This window comes from Oncorhynchus nerka, linkage group LG4, assembly GCF_034236695.1.
Source record: "Oncorhynchus nerka isolate Pitt River linkage group LG4, Oner_Uvic_2.0, whole genome shotgun sequence".
Classification (NCBI taxonomy): Eukaryota; Metazoa; Chordata; class Actinopteri; order Salmoniformes; family Salmonidae; genus Oncorhynchus; species Oncorhynchus nerka.
In genome coordinates, this window is record NC_088399.1 from 2,318,994 (window position 1) to 2,345,444 (window position 26,451).

General features: G+C 45.4%; 1 protein-coding gene across 2 annotated transcripts in view; it reads right to left on the reverse strand.

Annotated features, from left to right (window-relative positions):
• The window catches only part of rassf6 (Ras association domain family member 6), a 35,554-nt gene extending 27,898 nt beyond the window's left edge, over positions 1–7,656 (reverse strand). The window contains exons 1-3 of one of the 2 annotated variants that reach the window (XM_029650299.2): positions 7,078–7,640; positions 5,586–5,661; positions 2,819–2,897 (exon numbers count right to left, since the gene is read on the reverse strand). In XM_029650299.2, the coding sequence (XP_029506159.1) occupies positions 2,819–2,897; positions 5,586–5,629 (123 nt within the window). In that variant the 5' untranslated portion in view covers positions 5,630–5,661; positions 7,078–7,640. Of the gene's footprint in view, positions 1–2,818; positions 2,898–5,585; positions 5,662–7,077 lie in introns of both variants that reach the window. The other variant, XM_029650300.2, reaches the window with a different exon arrangement.
• Positions 7,657–26,451: the final 18,795 nt, after the last annotated feature.

Here is a 26,451-nt window from a genome sequence, read left to right on the forward strand (position 1 = left end):
GAACCATTTGTTTATGCAAATGGATGTGCATGTACCAGGGCCAAGATATCCTGTGGCGTCCCACAGGGTGTGATCATTGGACCTTAGTTATTCCTAATCTCCATGACCTTGCTGCTGTATCTTCTACCGTACTTCCCATTCTCTTTGCTGAGGAAACCAACTGGATTTATCACACCAAAATTAATGAAGCCAACTAGATTTATCACACTAAAATTAATGAAGCCAACTGGATTTATCACACCAAAATTAATGAAGCCAACTGGATTTATCACACTAAAATTAATGAAGCCAACTGGATTTATCACACTAAAATTAATGAAGCCAACTGGATTTATGACACCAAAATTAATGAAACCAACTGGATTTATCACACTAAAATTAATGAAGCCAACTGGATTTATCACACTAAAATTAATGAAACCAACTGGATTTATCACACTAAAATTAATGAAACCAACTCAGGAATGGACATATTTCTGAATGGTTCCAGAAAAACAAATTATATTTAAATATAAAAAAGATCTAACTGTATTGTATTCACTAGTAAGAATAAGAAAGATTGTAAAAAAAAAAGAGCCAGAATCTCAATTGGTGGCAATGAAATGGACCAAGGCACATCCACTAGATTCATGAGGAGGCATGCTGGGAAAATCATTCTCATTCAGTCTGAAGTGAAGTGAAGAAATGTGTTGGTTTCATCAGAAAGATTACTGGTTTGGTTCATCAGGCTTCATAACTCTTTACTGTAGCTTCATTTACCCTATTTACGACATTAATATATGCCAATTATTATTATTATACTCATACCTCCCAGACAGTTTCCCTAAATCCTTCAATGGATTCTACCAGGTCCCAGTTTACCTAAACCCTTCAATGGATTCTACCAGGTCCCAGTTTACCTAAACCCTTCAATGGATTCTACCAGGTCCCAGTTTACCTAAACCCTTCAATGGATTCTACCAGGTCCCAGTTTACCTAAACCCTTCAATGGATTCTACCAGGTCCCAGTTTACCTAAACCCTCCAATGGATTCTACCAGGTCCCAGTTTACCTAAACCCTTCAATGGATTCTACCAGGTCCCAGTTTACCTAAACCCTTCAATGGATTCTACCAGGTCCCAGTTTACCTAAACCCTTCAATGGATTCTACCAGGTCCCAGTTTACCTAAACCCTTCAATGGATTCTACCAGGTCCCAGATTACCTAAACCCTTCAATGGATTCTACCAGGTCCCAGTTTACCTAAACCATTCAATGGATTCTACCAGGTCCCAGTTTACCTAAACCCTTCAATGGATTCTACCAGGTCCCAGTTTACCTAAACCCTTCAATGGATTCTACCAGGTCCCAGTTTACCTAAACCCTTCAATGGATTCTACCAGGTCCCAGTTTACCTAAACCCTTCAATGGATTCTACCAGGTCCCAGTTTACCTAAACCCTCCAATGGATTCTACCAGGTCCCAGTTTACCTAAACCCTTCAATGGATTCTACCAGGTCCCAGTTTACCTAAACCTTCAATGGATTCTACCAGGTCCCAATTTACCTAAACCCTTCAATGGATTCTACCAGGTCCCAGACAGTTGACCAAACCAAACTACTCAGTAATCTTCTCAATGAAGACTGGGGGTCAGCCTGATGAACCAAACTACTCAGTAATCTCCTCCATGAAGACTGGGGGTCAGCCTGATGAACCAAAGTACTCAGTAATCTCCTCCATGAAGACTGGGGGTCAGCCTGATGAACCAAACTACTCAGTAATCTCCTCCATGAAGACTGGGGGTCAGCCTGATGAACCAAACTACTCAGTAATCTCCTCCATGAAGACTGGGGGTCAGCCTGATGAACCAAACTACTCAGTAATCTCCTCCATGAAGACTGGGGGTCAGCCTGATGAACCAAACTACTCAGTAATCTCCTCCATGAAGACTGGGGGTCAGCCTGATGAACCAAACTACTCAGTAATCTCCTCCATGAAGACTGGGGGTCAGCCTGATGGACCTAACTACTCAGTAATCTCCTCCATGAAGACTGGAGGTCAGCCTGATGAACCAAACTACTCAGTAATATCCTCCATGAAGACTGGGGGTCAGCCTGATGGACCAAACTACTCCGTAATCTCCTCCATGAAGACTGGGGGTCAGCCTGATGAACCAAACTACTCAGTAATCTCCTCCATGAAGACTGGGGGTCAGCCTGATGAACCAAACTACTCAGTAATCTCCTCCATGAAGACTGGGGGTCAGCCTGATGGACCTAACTACTCAGTAATCTCCTCCATGAAGACTGGAGGTCAGCCTGATGAACCAAACTACTCAGTAATATCCTCCATGAAGACTGGGGGTCAGCCTGATGGACCAAACTACTCCGTAATCTCCTCCATGAAGACTGGGGGTCAGCCTGATGAACCAAACTACTCAGTAATATCCTCCATGAAGACTGGAGGTCAGCCTGATGAACCAAACTACTCAGTAATATCCTCCATATAGCCTAACTCTCACATTCACATAAAACAAAAATGTATACATTTATAATTAGTTGTTTGTGTTATCTGTTGTAAAACACGTGTTTAATTGTTGTACTTGTGTATATAGTTTTTTGTGGTTGGGTTTCATATCAGCCCTTGGGTTTCACCACACCGGTGTTTGTATTTATTAGTTCTTATTTTCAAATAAATGCAAATAAATTAAACTTGAACTAAAATGTAAACTGCAGAAGTTTTGAAGTTTGATTTAATTAGTAAATATTTGATTTGTTTTTATTAGTTGTTTTCTTTGGTGCAAGTAAAATATGTAAATAATTCAACGAGGGTCAACCTACCTCATAGAAGACAAGATGCTGCTGGGTCTTGTCTTTCAGAAAACAGTTGTACGTGTTCAGCAACGACAAGAACTCAGCCCTGTCAGAAACACAAGGTACACAAGAACTCAGCCCTGTCAGAAACACAAGGTACACAAGAACTCAGCCCTGTCAGAAACACCAAGGTACACAAGAACTCAGCCCTGTCAGAAACACAAGGTACACAAGAACTCAGCCCTGTCAGAAACACCAAGGTACACAAGAACTCAGCCCTGTCAGAAACACAAGGTACACAAGAACTCAGCCCTGTCAGAAACACCAAGGTACACAAGAACTCAGCCCTGTCAGAAACACAAGGTACACAAGAACTCAGCCCTGTCAGAAACACAAGGTACACAAGAACTCAGCCCTGTCAGAAACACCAAGGTACACAAGAACTCAGCCCTGTCAGAAACACAAGGTACACAAGAACTCAGCCCTGTCAGAAACACCAAGGTACACAAGAACTCAGCCCTGTCAGAAACACAAGGTACACAAGAACTCAGCCCTGTCAGAAACACCAAGGTACACAAGAACTCAGCCCTGTCAGAAACACCAAGGTACACAAGAACTCAGCCCTGTCAGAAACACCAAGGTACACAAGAACTCAGCCCTGTCAGAAACACCAAGGTACACAAGAACTCAGCCCTGTCAGAAACACCAAGGTACACAAGAACTCAGCCCTGTCAGAAACACAAGGTACACAAGAACTCAGCCCTGTCAGAAACACCAAGGTACACAAGAACTCAGCCCTGTCAGAAACACCAAGGTACACAAGAACTCAGCCCTGTCAGAAACACCAAGGTACACAAGAACTCAGCCCTGTCAGAAACACCAAGGTACACAAGAACTCAGCCCTGTCAGAAACACCAAGGTACACAAGAACTCAGCCCTGTCAGAAACACCAAGGTACACAAGAACTCAGCCCTGTCAGAAACACCAAGGTACACAAGAACTCAGCCCTGTCAGAAACACCAAGGTACACAAGAACTCAGCCCTGTCAGAAACACCAAGGTACACAAGAACTCAGCCCTGTCAGAAACACCAAGGTACACAAGAACTCAGCCCTGTCAGAAACACCAAGGTACACAAGAACTCAGCCCTGTCAGAAACACCAAGGTACACAGTAAATCAAGGATAGTTGAAATCAGAGTTAAAAAAATATTGTTCAATTGACTCTATTGGGAGTAAATCTAATCCCTCAAGAGAGTGGTACATTGCCTGGAGTTCTTTATTTTACCTTTATTTAACCAGGCAAGTCAGTTAAGAACACATTCTTATTTTCAATGACTGCCTAGGGACAGTGGGTTAACTGCCTGTTCAAGGGCAGAACGACAGATTTGTACCTTGTCAGCTCGGGGATTCGAACTCGCAACCTTTCGGTTACTAGTCCAACGCTCTAACCACTATGTTAATGATTAATGCTGATAACGGGAGTTCATTGGGAAGGAGTACTTTTAACTCCATTAAGTAACCAGAGACAGGGAGTTAAATCTATGGAGTTAACCACAGATGTGGGATTGGCCTCATTGTCGTATTTCCCAGCATGCTCTGTTGCAGGCAGATTTTTAAAAAATGGTTTATTTCAATATCTGTGTTTTTACATGTACGTTGAATGTTTTTGATTTCATGCTACATAAACAGGTAAGAAAGCATTTTTTTTTTACTAATCCAATCTGAAAGTGGGTTTATTCATGAAAACCGTTAGTTAGATAAATGTTCCAGTTGACATGGTGACAGGCATTTGAAGAGAAACTTGTGAGTGATTTAAAAGTAATAAGATATTTGATATTTGTTGTTGAGTAAAAGCAGGAGCTATTTGTTGTGAGTGATCTAAAAGCTCGAGATATAACACGGATTGGATATGACATTGCAATCCACCCTAATGTGCCACATTAAGAAATATTCAAACAAGGCTTTACACCCTTACAACTAAAATGAAATCAACTGAAACAGAAATGTACTCTGTTGGTGTTAATTCCTAATTTAAAACGGCACAGAAAAATGTAAAATGGCAAGGGAGTTGGTTGGCGTGGCAGTCTAAGGCACTGCATGTCAGTGCAAGAGGCGTCACTACAGTCCCTGGTTCGATTCCAGCCTGTATCACATCCGGCCGTGATTGGGAGTCCCATAGGGTGGCGAACAATTGGCCCAGTGTCGTCCGGGGTAGGCAGTCATTGTAAATAAGATTTTACTCTTAACTGACTTTCTTAGTTAAATAAAGGTTACATTTAAAACAACAACAACACTGAAAATAGTCAAATGGCAGTTGGGAGTTAAATTTAATCAACTCTCTGAGAGTTTGATATTTGCTCCATTTACTATCATTTAACTCCAAAAATATCAACACCATGACCAGAGTAGTTTTAAACACAATATAAGGGTTGGACCATATAAACCCCAAAATACTGTTCCATAGGAGTTGAATTAACTCTTGCAATTTCAACTGTGTATGTTTAATAGTGAATTGTAAGAATGCCAAAACATTCTGGAATAACATCCAAGATATTAGTTTGGATATGAAGCACAAGATAATAAACAGCTGAGATATACAGTGTGAAAACTGAAAGCACAACTCTCCTTTGTTATAGCACACTTAGCTGTTATGTATATACAGTATCTCGCTTGGACTTTTGAACTTTGAATTTAGACTTCTCATTCCTTCTCAAGCCTTCTGTACGGACCTTCATGTAATTCTATCATCATGGAACAATCAACAGAGTCAGTAAAACACAGTAATGACATATACCTTGACAGCACTCGCCCGTCTCTCATAACTACATGTGTATTCATCACGGAGTCATGGATTCAAACCCGATAGTCACCTGCAAGGACAAATATTAACCGTGTTATTAACCCAGGAAACACGTTAACAATCTTTCTACGTCTGAAACAAATGGCTGCAGTGCATTTCATTGTTTCCACTTCAGAAATCATCTGTATTCTAGTTGGTCAGAGCAATGTTGTTGTGTCAGACAGCGTTCTGATAGTTGAGACTCTCCCAAATGGCATGTTATTCCCTCTATAGTGCACTACTTTCGACCTAGATCTACACACTTTATAGGGAACAGGGTGCCATTTGGGATGCCTAAAACAGTGTCCTAATGCCTCCCCTCTCTGTCTAAACATGTGCTGGTTGTTGGAAAGGAATCCAAAGTATTTAAAACCAACAGTTGCCAGCGATACAGTCAGTCAGTCAGTCAATCAGTCAGTCAGTCAGACAGTCAGACAGTCAATCAGACAGTCAGACAGTCAGTCAGTCAGACAGTCAGTCAGACAGTCAGACAGTCAGACAGTCAATCAGACAGTCAGTCAGTCAGACCATGCTTTAACATAGTGAATAGAGCAACCCACTAAACACTAACCCAGACGAAGCCTCTTAACTCTCCCTCTCACTCATTCCCTCTCTTTATCTCTCTCTCTTTCTCTAAATATTGTCTCTGCTGAGAGATTTAATACGTGCCACAGTCGGTAGACTCCTTCAGAGGGAGTGGCCTGGCTCTGCCTGAACCTGTGTGTTGTAACTTTGGACTGTGTGTTCTCAGAGTCACAGTACGTCCTCTCAGCCTAAGAGAAAAGACCTTGGAACCAGGGACCCAACGGAAACATTCCAGAGTCAACAGCAGCAGTACTTTCAACAGAAATGAATTGTCCCTGTTTGTAACATCCAATCCTGTGAGCTCTTAATAACATGTAGCCGGAGGGGCGTTATACTGGTCTGCCTGCCTGCCTGCCTGCCTGCCTGCCTGTCTGCCTGCCTGCCTGTCTGCCTGCCTGCCTGCCTGCCTGCCTGCCTGTCTGTCTGCCTGCCTGCCTGCCTGCCTGTCTGCCTGCCTGCCTGCCTGCCTGCCTGCCTGTCTGCCTGTCTGCCTGCCTGTCTGCCTGCCTGCCTGCCTGCCTGCCTGCCTGTCTGTCTGCCTGCCTGTCTGCCTGCCTGCCTGCCTGCCTGCCTGCCTGCCTGCCTGCCTGTCTGCCTGCCTGCCTGCCTGCCTGCCTGCTCCACACCACACCAGTTTAGAGGATAGACTCTTTCAAAACAACATGAGTAGCCCTCACTGTATTCACATCATTAATGAGACAAGTTATGAATTCAAGTCTTTGTCTACACTTTTACAGACAGACTTTTTCCTACTCAAACACATGCCGATGAGAAGCATTTGATTACGGCAGGAATACGAACTCTGGCCGATTCATTATTTGTTTACGAAGCATATAACATATACAGTCAAATAATAACTCACCTTCTTACAACCTGAATTATGTTGTGGTTGAGCCGCTAGCCAGGTCATCATCCCTCCATACTGGTGATATAATTCCCCGTGTCTCGTCCTGCATGTGTTCCTGTGTGTGTTCCCGTGTCTCTTCCTGTGTGTGTTCCTGTGCCTCTTCCTGCGTGTGTTCCTGTGTCTCTTCCTGTGTGTGTTCCTGTGTCTCTTCCTGCGTCTCTTCCTGTGTCTCTTCCTGTGTCTCTTCCTGTGTGTGTTCCTGTGCCTCTTCCTGCGTGTGTTCCTGTGTCTCTTCCTGTGTGTGTTCCCGTGTCTCTTCCTGCGTGTGTTCCTGTGTCTCTTCCTGCGTGTGTTCCTGTGTCTCTTCCTGTGTGTGTTCCTGTGTCTCTTCCTGTGTCTCTTCCTGTGTCTCTTCCTGTGTCTCTTCCTGTGTCTCTTCCTGCGTGTGTTCCTGCGTGTGTTCCTGTGTCTCTTCCTGTGTGTCCAGAATGAGAAGCACGTTGACGTTGTGAAGTGAAAGAGAAGAGCGTGAAGGCAGAAAAGGAGTTAATCATTACAGAACATGTAGAGGCAGACGGTGAGAGAGGGAGGTGTGTGTGTGTGTGTGTGTGTGTGTGTGTGTGTGTGTGTGTGTGTGTGTGTGTGTGTGTGTGTGTGTGTGTGTGTGTGTGTGTGTGTGTGTGTGTGTGTGTGTGTGTGTGTGTGTGTGTGTGTGTGTGTGTGTGTGTGTGTGTGTGAATTAAAACACTTTTACCTCCGGGAACAACACTTCACCACTCAACCACCTCAGATCACCTGTTTACCCAGAAGGCCAATCACCACTCAACCACCTCAAATCACCTGTTTGCCCAGAGGGCCAATCACCACTCAACCACCTCAGATCACCTGTTTACCCAGAAGGCCAATCACCACTCAACCACCTCAAATCACCTGTTTACCCAGAGGGCCAATCACCACTCAACCACCTCAAATCACCTGTTTACCCAGAAGGCCAATCACCACTCAACCACCTCAAATCACCTGTTTACCCAGAAGGCCAATCACCACTCAACCACCTCAGATCACCTGTTTACCCAGAAGGCCAATCACCACTCAACCACCTCAAATCACCTGTTTACCCAGAAGGCCAAACACCACTCAACCACCTCAAATCACCTGTTTACCCAGAAGGCCAATCACCACTCAACCACCTCAGATCACCTGTTTACCCAGAAGGCCAATCACCACTCAATCACCTGTTTACCCAGAGGGCCAATCACCACTCAACCACCTCAAATCACCTGTTTACCCAGAAGGCCAATCACCACTCAACCACCTCAGATCACCTGTTTACCCAGAGGGCCAATCACCACTCAACCACCTCAAATCACCTGTTTACCCAGAAGGCCAATCACCACTCAACCACCTCAGATCACCTGTTTACCCAGAGGGCCAATCACCACTCAACCACCACAGATCACCTGTTTACCCAGAGGGCCAATCACAACTCAACCACCTCAGATCACCTGTTTACCCAGAAGGCCAATCACCACTCAACCACCTCAAATCACCTGTTTACCCAGAAGGCCAATCACCACTCAACCACCTCAGATCATCTGTTTGCCCAGTCCTCTCAGTCAGTAACAGTCCTCTCAGTAACAGTCCCATCAGTAACAATCCTCTCAGTAACAGTCCTCTCAGTCAGTAACAGTCCTCTCAGTCAGTAACAGTCGCCTCAGTAACAGTCCCCTCAGTAACAGTCCTCTCAATAACACATCCCCACTGGCAGTAACAGTCCTCTCAGTAACAGTCCTCTCAGTAACAGTCCTCTCAGTAACAGTCCTCTCATTAACAGTCCTCCCAGTAACAGTCCTCTCAGTAACAGTCCTCTCAGTAACAGTCCTCTCAGTAACATTCCCCTCAGTAACACGTCCCCACTGGCAGAAACAGTCCTCTCCGTAACAGTTCTCTCAGTAACAGTCCTCTCAGTAACAGTCCTCTCAGTAACAGTCCTCTCAGTAACAGTCCTCTCAGTAACAGTCCTCTCAGTAACATTCCCCTCAGTAACACGTCCCCACTGGCAGTAACAGTCCTCTCAGTAACAGTCCTCTCAGTAACAGTCCTCTCAGTAACAGTCCTCTCAGTAATAGTCCTCTGAGTAACAGTCCTCTCAGTAACAGTCCTCTCAGTAACACGTCCCCACTGGCAGTAACAGTCCCCTCAGTAACAGTCCTCTGAGTAAAAGTCCTCTCAGTAACATGTCCCCACTGGCAGTAACAGTCCTCTCAGTAACAGTCCTCTCAGTAACAGTCCTCTCAATAACGTTCTTCTCAGTAACAGTCCTCTCAGTAACAGTTCTCTCAGTAACGTTCCTCTCAGTAACTGTCCTCTCAGTAACAGTCCTCTCAGTAACAGTCCTCTCAGTAACAGTCCTCTCAATAACATTCCTCTCACTAACAGTTCTCTCAGTAACGTTCCTCTCAGTGACAGTCCTCTCAGTAACAGTCCTCTCAGTAACAGTACTCTCAGTAACAGTCCTCTCAGTAACATTCCTCTCAGTAACAGTCCTCTCAATAACATTCCTCTCAGTAACAGTTCTCTCAGTAACGTTCCTCTCAGTAACAGTCCTCTCAGTAACAGTCCTCTCAGTAACAGTCCTCTCAGTAACAGTCCCCTCAGTAACAGTCCTCTCAGTAACACGTCCCCAATGGCAGTAACAGTCCTCTCAGTAACAGTCCTCTCAGTAACAGTCCTCTCAGTAACAGTCCTCTCAGTAATAGTCCTCTCAGTAACAGTCCCCTCAGTAACAGTCGCCTCAGTAACAGTCCTCTCAGTAACACGTCCCCACTGGCAGTAACAGTCCCCTCAGTAACAGTCCTCTGAGTAAAAGTCCTCTCAGTAACATGTCCCCACTGGCAGTAACAGTCCTCTCAGTAACAGTCCTCTCAGTAACAGTCCTCTCAATAACGTTCTTCTCAGTAACAGTTCTCTCAGTAACGTTCCTCTCAGTAACAGTCCTCTCAGTAACAGTCCTCTCAGTAACAGTCCTCTCAGTAACAGTTCTCTCAGTAACGTTCCTCTCAGTAACAGTCCTCTCAAACAGTCCTCTCAGTAACAGTCCTCTCAGCAACAGTCCTCTCAATAACATTCCTCTCAGTAACAGTTCTCTCAGTAACGTTCCTCTCAGTAACAGTCCTCTCAGTACAGTCCTCTCAGTAACAGTCCCCTCAGTAACAGTCCTCTCAGTAACAAGTCCCCAGTGGCAGTAACAGTCCTCTCAGTAACAGTCCTCTCAGTAACAGTCCCCTCAGTAACAGTCCCCACTGGCAGTAACAGTCCTCTCAGTAACACGTCCCCAATGGCAGTAACAGTCCTCTCAGTAACATGTCCCCACTGGCAGTAATAGTCTTCTCAGTAACAGTCCTCTCAGTAACAGTCCTCTCAGTAACATGTCCCCACTGGCAGTAACAGTCCCCTTAGTAACAGTCCCCTTAGTAACAGTCCTCTCCGTAACAGTTCTCTCAGTAACACGTCCCCACTGGCAGTAACAGTCCTCTCAGTAACAGTCCTCTCAGTAACAGTCCTCTCAGTAACAGTCCTCTCAGTAACAGTCCTCTCAGTAACATGTCCCCACTGGCAGTAACAGTCCTCTCAGTAACAGTCCTCTCAGTAACAGTCCTCTCAGTAATAGTCCTCTCAGTAACAGTCCCCTCGGTAACTGGTCCCCACTGGCAGTAACAGTCCTCTCAGTAACAGTCGCCTCAGTAACAGTCCTCTCAGTAACAGTCCTCTCAGTAACACGTCCCCACTGGCAGTAACAGTACTCTCAGTAACAGTCCTCTCAGTAACAGTCCTCTCAGTAACATGTCCCCACTGGCAGTAACAGTCCTCTCAGTAACAGTCCTCTCAGTAACAGTCCTCTCAGTAACACGTCCCCACTGGCAGTAACAGTCCTCTCAGTAACAGTCCTCTCAGTAACAGTCCTCTCAGTAACAGTCCCCTCAGTAACAGTCCCCTCAGTAACTGGTCCCCACTGGCAGTAACAGTCCTCTCAGTAACAGTCGCCTCAGTAACAGTCCTCTCAGTAACAGTCCTCTCAGTAACAGTCCTCTCAGTAACAATCCTCTCAGTAACATGTCCCCACTGGCAGTAACAGTCCTCTCAGTAACAGTCCCCTCAGTAATAGTCATCTCAGTAACATGTCCCCACTGGCAGTAACAGTCCTCTCAGTAACAGTCCTCTCAGTAACAGTCCTCTCAGTAACAGTCCTCTCAGTAACAGTCCTCTCAGTAACAGTCCTCTCAGTAATAGTCCCCTCTAACAGTCCTCTCAGTAACAGTCCTCTCAGTAACAGTCCTCTCAGTAATAGTCCTCTCAGTAACAGTCCCCACTGGCAGTAACAGTCCTCTCAGTAACACGTCCCCAATGGCAGTAACAGTCCCCTCAGTAACATGTCCCCACTGGCCCCTTAGTAACAGTCCCCTTAGTAACAGTCCCCTTAGTAACACGTCCCCACTGGCAGTAACAGTCCTCTCAGTAACAGTCCTCTCAGTAACAGTCCTCTCAGTAACAGTCCTCTCAGTAATAGTCCTCTCAGTAACATTCCTCTCAGTAACATGTCCCCACTGGCAGTAACAGTCCTCTCAGTAACAGTCCTCTCAGTAACAGTCCTCTCAGTAACAGTCCTCTCAGTAACAGTCCCCTCAGTAACTAGTCCCCACTGGCAGTAACAGTCCTCTCAGTAACAGTCGCCTCAGTAACAGTCCTCTCAGTAACAGACCTCTCAGTAACACGTCCCCACTGGCAGTAACAGTCCTCTCAGTAACAGTCCTCTCAGTAACAGTCCTCTCAGTAACATGTCCCCACTGGCAGTAACAGTCCTCTCAGTAACAGTCCTCTCAGTAACAGTCCTCTCAGTAACACGTCCCCACTGGCAGTAACAGTCCTCTCAGTAACAGTCCTCTCAGTAACAGTCCCCTCAGTAACAGTCCCCTCATTAACTGGTCCCCACTGGCAGTAACAGTCCTCTCAGTAACAGTCGCCTCAGTAATAGTCCTCTCAGTAACAGTCCCCTCAGTAACTGGTCCCCACTGGCAGTAACAGTCCTCTCAGTAACAGTCCTCTCAGTAACAGTCCTCTCAGTAACAGTCCTCTCAGTAACAGTCGCCTCAGTAACAGTCCTCTCAGTAACACGTCCCCATTGGCAGTAACATTCCTCTCAGTAACAGTCCTCTCAGTAACAGTCCTCTCAGTAACAGTCCTCTCAATAACAGTCCTCTCAGTAACAGTCCCCTCAGTAACATGTCCCCATTGGCAGTAACAGTCCTCTCAGTAACTGTCCTCTCAGTAATAGTCTTCTCAGTAACAGTCCTCTCAGTAACAGTCCTCTCAGTAACATGTCCCCACTGGCAGTAACAGTCCTCTCAGTAACAGTCCTCTCAGTAACAGTCCTCTCAGTAACAGCCTCTCTCAGTAACAGTCCTCATAGTAACAGTCCCCACTGGCAGTAGCAGTCCTCTCAGTAACAGTCCTCTCAGTAACAGACCCCTCAGTAACAGTCCCCTCAATAACACGTCCCAACTGGCAGTAACAGTCCTCTCAGTAACAGTCCCCTCAGTAACAGTCCTCTCAGTAACAGTCCTCTAAGTAACATGTCCCCACTGGCAGTAACAGTCCTCTCAGTAACAGTCCCCTTAGTAATAGTCCTCTCAGTAACAGTCCTCTCAGTAACAGTCCTCTCAGTAACACGTCCCCACTGGCAGTAACAGTCCTCTCAGTAACAGTCCCATAAGTAATAGTCCTCTCAGTAACAGTCCTCTCAGTAACAGTCCTCTCAGTAATAGTCCTCTCAGTAACAGTCCTCTCAGTAACAGTCCTCTCAGTAACATGTCCCCACTGGCAGTAACAGTCCTCTCAGTAACAGACCTCTCAGTAACATTCCTCTTAGTAACAGTCCTCTCAGTAATAGTCCTCGCAGTAACAGTCCCCTCAGTAACAGTCCCCTCAGTAACATGTCCCCACTGGCAGTAACAGTCCTCTCAGTAACAGTCGCCTCAGTAACAGTCCTCTCAGTAACAGTCCTCTCAGTAACAGTCCTCTCAGTAACATGTCCCCACTGGCAGTAACAGTCCTCTCAGTAACAGTCCCCTCAGTAATAGTCCTCTCAGTAACATGTCCCCACTGGCAGTAACATTCCTCTCAGTAACAGTCCTCTCAGTAACAGTCCTCTCAGTAACAGTCCTCTCAGTAACGTTCCTCTCAGTAACGTTCCTCTCAGTAACAGTCCTCTCAGTAACAGTCCTCTCAGTAACAGTCCCCTCTGTAACATACTTCTCATAAATATTAGTGTTGTGCTTCAGAGACTACCCATCATGTACCAATATGGTTGTCTGGTGTCCAGTACTGGGAGTAACTACCTGGGAGAGAAGGAAGAACATGTTCTTTAACAGCTAGAATAATTTCCTCATATATAGTACCAATTATGTGATTAAAGTCTGAAATAGAAAAGGGCAGTGCAGGGTATAGTTACATTCTATAACACTAGAGGGCAGTGCATGGGTGTAGTTACCTTCTATAACACTAGAGGGCAGTGCAGAGTGTAGTTACCTTCTCTAACACTAGAGGGCAGTGCAGGGTGTAGTTACCTTCTAAATTTCACTCAGTAGATAAGGAAGTTTATCAAATTTGGATTTGTTTTCTAATTCTTGGTGGGTCTGTGTAATCTGAGGGAATTATGTGTCTCTAACATGGTCATATATTGGGCAGGAGGTTAGGAAGTGCAGCTCAGTTTCCACCTCATTTTCTGGGCAGTGTGCACATAGCATGTCTTCTCTTGAGAGCCATGTCTGCCTACGGCGGCCTTTCTCAATATCAAGGCTATGCTCACTGTACATTGTCAAAGATTTCCTTATTTGTGGGTCAATCACAGAGGTCAGGAATTCTGCCACTGTCTACTCTCTGTTTAGGGCCAAATAGCATTCTAGTTTGCTCTGTTTTTTTGTTAATTCTTTCCAACGTGCCAAGTATTGATCTTCTTATTGGGTCTAATTGTGTTGCTGTCCTGGGGCTCTGTGGGGTATGTTTGTGTTTGTCAACAGAGCCCCAGGACCAACTTGCTTAGGGGACTCTTCCCCAGGTTCATCTCTCTGTAGGTGATGGCTTTGTAACGGAAGGTTTAGGAATCGCTTCCCTTTGGGGGGTTGTAGTATTTCATCGTTGCGCCATGTGGCAGTGCATTATAATGCTGAAACATGAGGTGAAGGCAGCGGATGAATGGTACGACAATGGGCCTCAGGATTACGTTAAGGTACAGTGGGGCAAAAAAGTATTTAGTCAGCCACCAATTGTGCAAGTTCTCCCACTTAAAAAGATGAGAGAGGCCTGTAATTTCCACCATAGGTACACTTGAACTATGACAGACAAAATTAGGAAAATCACATTGTAGGATTTTTAATGAATTTATTTGCAAATTATGGTGGAAAATAAGTAAATAACTCTGGGAAAAAATCCACAGAGCTTTTTGATGCAGTTGTTTTGCTGACTTATTTTGTGCTGGGGGCTTGTGATCTAAAATAACTCAAATAGACTCGTAGCCCCCTCTGCTTTTCTCCAAATAAACATAGTCAATAGAAATCATCTGAAAAGGAGCTGTAGCTCGTACATGTTGCATTGGGGCCCTAGTTATTACACTGGGTTTCTTTTGCTTGACACACTTACACACTTTAGTGATAAAGTGTTCAATGTCATGTTGCATGCGCGGCCAATAAATGCCTTCTCGTGCTCAACACTCCTCCTGTTCCTAGATGGGCCATTTCAGTGTGTAAGTTCCTTGTAAATCAGTGTTCTGTACTGACATGATACGTCAACTTGTGTCCTTTTTGCTGTTTTCCTTTGTAATAATCCATCTGGTGAGACACGGAGCCTGTTCCACTCTTGCAGTAACTGTTTAACTTGGCTTGACTGCTGTTGACATTCTGTTGGTTTTGGCTTGAGTCCTTCGCCTTTTCAGTTCCAATACCCCTCCATACAGCTGCATTATTTAACTGAGCCTTTATGAGATGGTATGGAGACAGTCAGTCTGTAACCCCGACCTTGACAGCTCCTCTTGCACTGATGGCCTTAGTGGGACTGTGGACATCCAAGAGACACAGTCATGCCGTTGTGCCTGAACCTTATTGAGTGTTGCTTTTACCGTCTCAGGTGAGTGTTTCTCTGTGCTCTGTCTTCCATGTTCAGCAAAAGAGAATTTGACAGAAAGTTTCAGTCAGTGTTTACCTTTCCAGGACAATAATTCAGTGACATTGAAGTTCAGACAGCTTTGCTACCCAACGATGACCGGTCAGTCTCACTGTAGTTCTTACATAGTGTATGTGAAGGGGTTATTATCCACAGAGGGAGCATGAAGGAGGAAGGTTATTATCCACAGAGGGAGCATGAAGGAGGAAGGTTATTATCCACAGAGGGAGCATGAAGGAGGAAGGTTATTATCCACAGAGGGAGCATGAAGGAGGAAGGTTATTATCCACAGAGGGAGCATGAAGAAGGAAGGTTATTATCCACAGAGGGAGCATGAAGAAGGAAGGTTATTATCCACAGAGGGAGCATGAAGAAGGAAGGTTATTATCCACAGAGGGAGCATGAAGGAGGAAGGTTATTATCCACAGATGAAGGAGGAAGGTTATTATCCACAGAGGGAGCATGAAGGAGGAAGGTTATTATCCACAGAGGGAGCATGAAGGAGGAAGGTTATTATCCACAGAGGGAGCATGAAGGAGGAAGGTTATTATCCACAGAGGGAGCATGAAGGAGGAAGGTTATTATCCACAGAGGGAGCATGAAGGAGGAAGGTTATTATCCACAGAGGGAGCATGAAGGAGGAAGGTTATTATCCTTGTACACTGTCACAGAGGGAGCATGAAGGAGGTCATCTCAGAACCGCTCAGTCACTGCCCATTTTGAGGGCCAAGAATTCCAGTTTCCCAGAGTGAAGGTGATAGTTTCTCTCTGTTTGTGTCAGGGTGAGGAGACATATCCAATGACTGTCAGTTTACCACTTTGTCCTTGGTGTAACACACCTCCCTCTTCAGAGGCATCAACGTGCGGAATAAAAGGGTCCTGGAAATCTGGGTCAGCAAGCACAGGTGGACTAGCCAATCTAGATCTACTTCCTGGTGGGGCGGAGCCTGTCTGATGAGCATCCTCCTATATAACTTCCTGGTGGGGCGGAGCCTGTCTGGTGAGCATCCTCCCATATAACTTCCTGGTGGGGCGGAGCCTGTCTGATGAGCATCCTCCCATATAAGTTCAAATCAAATCAAATCAAATGTCATTTGTCACATATACATGGTTAGCAGATGTTAATGCGAGTGTAGTGAAATGCTTGTGCTTCTAGTTCCGACAATGCAGTAATAACCAACAAGTAATCTAGCTAACAATTCCAAAACTACTACCTTATAGGCACAGTGTAAGGGGATAAAGAATATGTACATAAAGATATATGAATGAGTGATGGTACAGAGCGGCATAGGCAAGATACAGTAGATGGTATTGAGTGCAGTATATACATATGAGATGAGTATGTCTACAAAGTGGCATAGTTAAAATGGCTAGTGATACATGCATTACATAAAGATGTAGTAGATGATATAGAGTACAGTATATACATATACATATGAGATGAATAATGTAGGGTATGTAAACATTATATTAGGTAGCATTGTTTAAAGTGGCTAGTGATATGTTTTACATTTCCCATCAATTCCCATTATTAAAGTGGCTGGAGTTGAGTCAGTATGTTGGCAGCAGCCACTCAATGTTAGTGGTGGCTGTTTAACCTCTTCAGTCGACCCTCTACTTTTTTGAACATTCTGTTAAAAATCGCGCAACATTTCAGCGCCCTGCTACTCATGCCAGGAATATAGTATATGCATTTGCTTAGTCTGTGTGGATAGAAAACACTCAGACGTTTAAAAAACTGGTTAAATCACTGCTGTGGCTTTACCAGAACGGCATTTACATCGAAAAGCACAGGAAAAACTGATCACTGAAAATGGGGAAAATATATCCATGCGCTACTTGAACCCATTGATGAACGTGAACCACAATTAATTGACTGAGGTTGCAGTACCTACAGCTTCCACAGGGTGTCTAGAGTCTTGTCATTTCCTTCGAGTTTTTTCTTGGTCAAACACATACAGGACACCATATCTAACTCCTAGGACCGGATATTTTCGTTGAGTTTCTAGCCGGACATTTTTCCAGACGGACAGCTAATGATCTTTACATCGCCTCCTGATGAATTTTATCACTTATTAACGTTTACTAATACCTAAAGTTGCATTACAAACGTATTTCAAGTGTTTTGTGAAAGTTTATCGTTGACTTTTTGAATTAAAAAAATGACGTTACGTTTTGAAACGATGTTTTTTTTCGTTTATCACACAGTCTACATATAACGATATCTAGGCTTTATATGGACCGATTTAATCGAAATAAAGACCCAAATAGTGTTTATGGGACATCTAGGAGTGCCAACAAAGAAGATGGTGAAAGGTAATGAATGTTTTCTATTTTATTGTGCGGTTTGTGTAACGCCGAAATGCTAATTATTTTGTTTACGTCCCCTGTGGGTCTTTTGGGGTGTTGCATGCTATCAGATAATAGCTTCTCATGCTTTCGGGCATTTTAAAAATCTGACTTGTTGCCTGGATTCACAACGAGTGTAGCTTTAATTCGATACCCTGCATGTGTATTTTAATGAACTTTTGAGTTTTAACTAATACTATTAGCATTTAGCGTAGCGCATTTGCATTTCCAGAGCTCTAGTTGGGACGCAAGCGTCCCGGGTAGAAGCAACAGGTTAACAGTCTGATGGCCTTGAGATAGAAGCTGTTTTTCAGTCTCTCGGTCCCAGCTTTGATGCACCTGCACTTCATCTCGGTCTGATGAGCATCCACCCATATAACTTCCTGGTGGGGTGGAGCCTGTCTGATGAGCATCCACCCATATAACTTCCTGGTGGGGCGGAGCCTGTCTGATGAGCCTCCTCCCATATAAAAATAAATCATCCAAATATGGTGTACAGATTATCTTGTGCCCTCTAGACTTTCCTCCATGCTTCGTTCGAAGGCAGATGGACTGTTTGATAAGCCAAAGGGAATTCTGATCCATTCATAAAAAATCCAAGGAATGCTTTAGGCAGTGTATTTTCTGTTCTCCTCCCCTACAAAGCCTTGGTGATATGCCTTTCATTGATGTACAACTGTAAATCATGAGTTTCCTCCAAACCATCAAGTATTTCCTGTATATGGGTTTTGGGATGCCTGTCCAGAACAGTCTTCTTGTTCAATCCACTGTATTCCTCTCCCCTGTAACTATTCCCCAGGTCGTTGCTGTAAATGAGAATGTGTTCTCAGTCAACTTACCTGGTAAAATAACAGTCAAATAAAGAAAGAAAGAAATTCAACACAAAGTCATAAACTCCCATCGTTTTTCCATACACAGACCAGAGGAATATAGATGAATACATTCTACCTTCGGTGAGCAATACCTCAAGACTTATTTAATATTAGTCATTGCGCACCAGCAGTTATTACTCATCTTATATAGACATAGACACACACCTCCGCAACTCATCTTACCAGACATAGCTGCTCTGTCCTGCTGATGCATGGACAACCCAGCCAGCTCTATATTATCTATGTCGTCGTTCAGCCACATCTTGGTGAAAACACAAGATATTAAAGTGTTTATGTCCCGTTGGTAGGATAGTCTTAATCGTTTCATCCCGTTTGCTTTCCAATGATTGCACGTTGGCCAATACTATTGAGGGTAATGGTGGTTTACCTACTGTTGGCAAATTCTTACAAGGCACCTTGCCGTCCTCTCCCTTTCTGTGTCTTTTCTTCATACTGGTGACAGGGATTAGGGCTTTGTCTCAACAAAGCAGTATATCCTTCACGTCGGACTAATTAAAGAAAAAAACCTTTGTCATCGCTGTTCTGATGTCCAGAAGCTCTTTTCGGTCATAAGAGACGGTAGCAGCAACAAAATTAGTAAAAATAAATGAAAATAAACAAACAAAATAGCACAGTTGGTTAGGAGCCCGTAAAACGCCATCACCTCCGGCGCCATTATACCACTGGGAGTCTGGAAGCAAGTACAGGGAGTGACTTTAATAACACATAACCATTATACCACTGGGAGTCTGGAAGCAAGTACAGGGAGTGACTTTAATAACACATAACCATTATACCACTGGGAGTCTGGAAGCAAGTACAGGGAGTGACTTTAATAACACATAACCATTATACCACTGGGAGTCTGGAAGCAAGTACAGGGAGTGACTTTAATAACACATAACCATTATACCACTGGGAGTCTGGAAGCAAGTACAGGGAGTGACTTTAATAACACATAACCATTATACCACTGGGAGTCTGGAAGCAAGTACAGGGAGTGACTTTAATAACACATAACCATTATACCACTGGGAGTCTGGAAGCAAGTACAGGGAGTGACTTTAATAACACATAACCATTATACCACTGGGAGTCTGGAAGCAAGTACAGGGAGTGACTTTAATAACACATAACACAGGGAACAAAACAAGAAACACGGGTAGCTGACAGACATGAAACACGGGTAGCTGACAGACATGAAACACGGGTAGCTGACAGACATGAAACACGGGTAGCTGACAGACATGAAACACGGGTAGCTGACAGACATGAAACACGGGTAGCTGACAGACATGAAACACGGGTAGCTGACAGACATGAAACACGGGTAGCTGACAGACATGAAACACGGGTAGCTGACAGACATGAAACACGGGTAGCTGACAGACATGAAACACGGGTAGCTGACAGACATGAAACACGGGTAGCTGACAGACATGAAACAACGCAACAGAATCAATACATCTCTGGGGAAAGAACCAAAGGGAGAGATGGATATAGGGAAGGTTATCAGGCTGGAAGAACCATAGAGAGTGATGGATATAGGGGAGGTTATCAGGCAGGAAGAACCAAAGAGAGTGATGGATATAGGGAAGGTTATCAGGCAGGAAGAACCAAAGAGAGTGATGGATATAGGGAAGGTTATCAGGCAGGAAGAACCATAGAGAGTGATGGATATAGGGGAGGTTATCAGGCAGGAAGAACCAAAGAGAGTGATGGATATAGGGAAGGTTATCAGGCAGGAAGAACCAAAGAGAGTGATGGATATAGGGAAGGTTATCAGGCAGGAAGAACCAGGAAGAACCAAATCAGAGAAGAACCAAAGATGGATATAGGGAAGGTTATCAGGCAGGAAGAACCAAAGAGATATAGTGATGGATATAGGGAGGATGATCAGGCAGGAAGAACCAAAGAGAGTGATGGATATAGGGAAGGTTATCAGGCAGGAAGAACCAAAGAGAGTGATGGATATAGGGAAGGTTATCAGGCAGGAAGAACCAAAGAGAGTGATGGATATAGGGAAGGTTATCAGGCAGGAAGAACCAAAGAGAGTGATGGATATAGGGGAGGATGATCAGGCAGGAAGAACCAAAGAGAGTGATGGATATAGGGAAGGTTATCAGGCAGGAAGAACCAAAGAGAGTGATGGATATAGGGAAGGTTATCAGACAGGAAGAACCAAAGGATGGATATAGGGGAGGAGAAGAACCAAAGAGAGTGATGGATATAGGGAGGTTATCAGGCAGGAAGAACCAAAGAGAGTGATGGATATAGGGAGGTTATCAGGCAGGAAGAACCAAAGAGAGTGATGGATATAGGGGAGGTTATCAGGCAGGAAGAACCAAAGAGAGTGATGGATATAGGGAAGGTTATCAGGCAGGAAGAACCAAAGAGAGTGATGGATATAGGGGAGGTTATCAGGCAGGAAGAACCAAAGAGAGTGATGGATATAGGGAGGTTATCAGGCAGGAAGAACCAAAGAGAGTGATGGATATAGGGGAGGTTATCAGGCAGGAAGAACCAAAGAGAGTGATGGATATAGGGAAGGTTATCAGGCAGGAAGAACCAAAGAGAGTGATGGATATAGGGGAGGTTATCAGGCAGGAAGAACCAAAGAGAGTGATGGATATAGGGAGGATGATCAGGCAGGAAGAACCAAAGAGAGTGATGGATATAGGGGAGGATGATCAGGCAGGAAGAACCAAAGGGAGTGATGTATATAGAGGAGGATGATAAGGCAGGAAGAACCATAGAGAGTGATGGATATAGGGAAGGATGATCAGGCAGGAAGAACCATAGAGAGTGATGGATATAGGGGAGGTTATCAGGCAGGAAGAACCAAAGAGAGTGATGGATATAGGGGAGGTTATCAGGCAGGAAGAACCAAAGAGAGTGATGGATATAGGGGAGGATGATCAGGCAGGAAGAACCAAAGAGAGTGATGGATATAGGGAAGGTAATCAGGCAGGAAGAACCAAAGAGAGTGATGGATATAAGGAAGGTAATCAGGCAGGAAGAACCATAGAGAGTGATGGATATAGGGGAGGATGATCAGGCAGGAAGAACCATAGAGAGTGATGGATATAGGGGAGGATGATAAGGCAGGAAGAACCAAAGAGAGTGATGGATATAGGGAAGGTTATCAGGCAGGAAGAACCAAAGGGAGTGACAAATTTGGGGCGGCATGGTAACCTAGTGGTTAGAGCGTTGGACTAGTAACCGGAACTGAACTGACAAGGTACAAATCTGCCGTTCTGCCCCTGAACAGGCAGTTAACCCACTGGTCCTAGGCCGTCATTGAAAATAAAAATTTGTTCTTAACTGACTTGTCTAGTTAAATAAAGGTAAAATTAAAAATTAAAAATAAATCTCTGCCCTGACATTATCATTTGTTAATCCTGTAATGATGGCCTACAGGTATTGGCTCTTGACTAACTGTGCCATATTTCAGTCCTGACTGGGCACGAGCTGAGGCTGATAACACTTCCTGTCTCAGGAGGAAGACTCATATTTCAGTCCTGACTGGGCACGAGCTGAGGCTGATAACACTTCCTGTCTCAGGAGGAAGACTCATATTTCAGTCCTGACTGGGCACGAGCTGAGGCTGATAACACTTCCTGTCTCAGGAGGAAGACTCATATTTCAGTCCTGACTGGGCACGAGCTGAGGCTGATAACACTTCCTGTCTCAGGAGGAAGACTCATATTTCAGTCCTGACTGGGCACGAGCTGAGGCTGATAACACTTCCTGTCTCAGGAGGAAGACTCATATTTCAGTCCTGACTGGGCACGAGCAGAGGCTGATAACACTTTCTGTCTCAGGAGGAAGACTGGGACCAGGAGGTCCAAGGCAGACTCTCCCGGCTCTTGTGTTGCCTTAGTCAACTTGTGATACAGTTCAGTGGCGTCCGTCTCTGCATAATGTGTCCTCATGATTTGTCTTAGTGTGTACTGTGTGTTTTTCCCTCCAGATAACTCCTTATCTTAAGCCCTGCGCTCACAGCTCTGATTACTGCTTCTAGGATGTCTAATTCATTGTATTCTCTTCTCAGTCCATTTTCAATCTGATGTTCTAGGCTGCTGAAGCTGAACTTATCTTTCTGATTCTGATCTGTCCATGGATTTTAAAGTCTTTATGAATCGTCATACTCACTCCACTCTCTCTCTGTGGTGTGTGCCTTTCTGTGGCTGGGCACACCTCTCTGCTGGGTTGAGGAGCCTCCACTTTTCGTCCTGCTCCTGCCTCTCCGCTGGGTTCTCTGTACACTTGCGTCATTGGCACCAACTGGCTGGGACTTGAAGGCAGAGTTTTTACAGAATCCTCAGAGTTTCTACTGAAGCAGCCAAGACATTTCACAGTAATCTTCAATCAGTTTGTGCTGCAATGCGTGATGACTCTTAACTTTTACTTCAGTCAAGATATACTGGGACTGCAGATTAACAGTCATGATAAACTGGGACTGCAGATTAACAGTCAAGATAAACTGGGACAGCTGTGGAACTCCTATGGATCACCTCCTTTCACATCAGAAGAAAGAAACAGCTCTGACATCAGAAGAGGTGAGATGTGAGCCACTTCAGTTCAGGCCATATATGGAAGTCAAATGCCTTATTACATAGTTATAGTAAAAGATTACAGTCATCTACACCTCGTATTCCACAATTTACACACAGGTTCTGTAAATTGTCCTCAGTTAAAGTCCATAAACTCTGTTCGATTTCATCCAACAACGTTTCCTTCTCTTGACTCATTGTCCTACTCATGTGGCAACCTCCAAATTTGTTACCCTGTCTGTGAGTTTATAGTAGAAACTCCAAGGTGAAAGGTGAATTGTAATCCTGACAGCAAGATGTAACAGCAGTTTACAGCATTTTTGGTTTGTTTTTCTTCCTCTCCACTTAAACTTTTCATATTTATTTCCCATGGGGCTTCACATGTGGCTGGAATACAATTGTATTTGTCACATCCTGATCTGTTTCACCTGTCTTGTACTTGTCTCCACCCCCCCACCAGGTGTCTCCACCCCCCACCTGGTGTCTCCACCCCCCACCAGGTGTCTCCACCCCCCACCAGGTGTCTCCACCCCCCACCAGGTGTCTCCACCCCCCACCTGGTGTCTCCACCCCCCACCAGGTGTCTCCACCCCCACCAGGTGTCTCCACCCACCACCAGGTGTCTCCACCCCCCCAGGTATCTCCACACCAGGTGTCTCCACCCCCCCACCAGGTGTCTCCACCCCCCCACCAGGTATCTCCACCCCCCACCAGGTGTTTCCCATTTTCCTCCATTATCCCCTGTGTATTAATACCTGTGTTTTCGGTTTGTCTGTTGCCAATTTGTCTTGTCAAGTCCTATCAGCATATTTTCCTGTTTTCCAGTATCTCTAGTTTCTGTTTTCTAGTTCTGATTATTCTGCCTGCCCTGAGCCTGCCTGCCGTTCTGTCCCTGATTGATGCTGCCTTGGATAACAGACCTCTGCCTGGCCTTGACCTGCCGTTTGCCTGCCGCCTGTTGTGTAATAAACATCTGCGATTCAAACTGTCTGCTTCCTGTGTCTACATCTGGGTCTTATCCTGAGTTGTGATATTATTAAGTCCCTTAGCCCTTTAGAACTATCTACTGTATGTAACTTTAGTTGCGATACAAATGTTGGGACATATGTTTAATACATTCTACGGCTGCATGATGCGACTCTAACGATGATTTTGAAAAAGACGCATGAAAGGAATGAGCTCTGCTTTCATTTGTGCACTTTATCAGTCTCTCTCATTCACAATTTGACAAGCACTTGATAATGCCTCCAAATTGTCCTGGTGACATCCCCTTTGTTTGTTTGTAATGTCCCCTAAAAAAATCCAGGCCTTTTGCAGCCAGTGGCCATTGTGATGAATATAATAATTATAATTTCCTTCTCCCTGAGTGCTGCTGTTGTTCCCTTCTCCCTGCTGTTGTTCCCTTCTCCCTGAGTGCTGCTGCTGTTCCCTTCTCCCTGCTGTTGTTCCCTTCTCCCTGCTGTTGTTCCCTTCTCCCTGAGTGCTGCTGTTGTTCCCTTCTCCCTGAGTGCTGCTGTTGTTCCCTTCTCCCTGCTGTTGTTCCCTTCTCCCTGAGTGCTGCTGTTGTTCCCTTCTCCCTGAGTGCTGCTGTTGTTCCCTTCTCCCTGCTGTTGTTCCCTTCTCCCTGAGTGCTGCTGTTGTTCCCTTCTCCCTGAGTGCTGCTGTTGTTCCCTTCTCCCTGAGTGCTGCTGTTGTTCCCTTCTCCCTGAGTGCTGCTGTTGTTCCCTTCTCCCTGCTGTTGTTCCCTTCTCCCTGCTGTTGTTCCCTTCTCCCTGAGTGCTGCTGTTGTTCCCTTCTCCCTGCTGTTGTTCCCTTCTCCCTGCTGTTGTTCCCTTCTCCCTGAGTGCTGCTGCTGTTCCCTTCTCCCTGCTGTTGTTCCCTTCTCCCTGAGTGCTGCTGTTGTTCCCTTCTCCCTGAGTGCTGCTGTTGTTCCCTTCTCCCTGCTGTTGTTCCCTTCTCCCTGCTGTTGTTCCCTTCTCCCTGAGTGCTGCTGTTGTTCCCTTCTCCCTGAGTGCTGCTGTTGTTCCCTTCTCCCTGAGTGCTGCTGTTGTTCCCTTCTCCTGAGTGCTGCTGTTGTTCCCTTCTCCCTGCTGTTGTTCCCTTCTCCCTGCTGTTGTTCCCTTCTCCCTGAGTGCTGCTGTTGTTCCCTTCCCTGCTGTTGTTCCCTTCTCCTGAGTGCTGTTGTTCCCTTCTCCCTGTTGCTGTTGTTCCCTTCTCCCTGAGTGCTGCTGTTGTTCCCTTCTCCCTGAGTGCTGCTGTTGTTCCCTTCTCCCTGCTGTTGTTCCCTTCTCCCTGCTGTTGTTCCCTTCTCCCTGAGTGCTGCTGTTGTTCCCTTCTCCCTGCTGTTGTTCCCTTCTCCCTGCTGTTGTTCCCTTCTCCCTGAGTGCTGCTGTTGTTCCCTTCTCCCTGCTGTTGTTCCCTTCTCCCTGAGTGCTGCTGTTGTTCCTTCTCCCTGCTGTGCTTCTGTTTGTTCCCTTCTCCCTGAGTGCTGCTGTTGTTCCCTTCTCCCTGAGTGCTGCTGTTGTTCCCTTCTCCCTGAGTGCTGAGTTCCCTGCTTCTCCCTGCTGTTGTTCCCTTCTCCCTGAGTGCTGCTGTTGTTCCCTTCTCCCTGCTGTTGTTCCCTTCTCCCTGCTGTTGTTCCCTTCTCCCTGAGTGCTGCTGTTGTTCCCTTCTCCCTGAGTGCTGCTGCTGTTCCCTTCTCCCTGCTGTTGTTCCCTTCTCCCTGCTCCCTGAGTGCTGCTGTTGTTCCCTTCTCCTGCTGTTGTTCTGCTGTTGTTCCCTTCCCCTGAGTGCTGCTGTTGTTCCCTTCTCCCTGCTGTTGTTCCCTTCTCCTGAGTGCTGCTGTTGTTCCCTTCTCCCTGAGTGCTGCTGTTGTTCCCTTCTCCCTGCTGTTGTTCCCTTCTCCCTGCTGTTGTTCCCTTCTCCCTGCTGTTGTTCCCTTCTCCCTGAGTGCTGCTGTTGTTCCCTTCTCCCTGCTGTTGTTCCCTTCTCCCTGAGTGCTGCTGTTGTTCCCTTCTCCCTGAGTGCTGCTGTTGTTCCCTTCTCCCTGCTGTTGTTCCCTTCTCCCTGCTGTTGTTCCCTTCTCCCTGAGTGCTGCTGTTGTTCCCTTCTCCCTGCTGTTGTTCCCTTCTCCCTGCTGTTGTTCTCTTCTCCCTGCTGTTGTTCCCTTCTCCCTGCTGTTGTTCTCTTCTCCCTGCTGTTGTTCCCTTCTCCCTGAGTGCTGCTGTTGTTCCCTTCTCCCTGAGTGCTGCTGCTGTTCCCATAGTCTGGGGCAGTTGTGGGATGCGATACATCCCAAATTAATACAACCACTAGCGTAAAAAAAACCTGTTTTAAGCAATGAGCCTGATGCAACAGATCAGAACATTTATCTAAAAATGCTGATATACTATTAAACT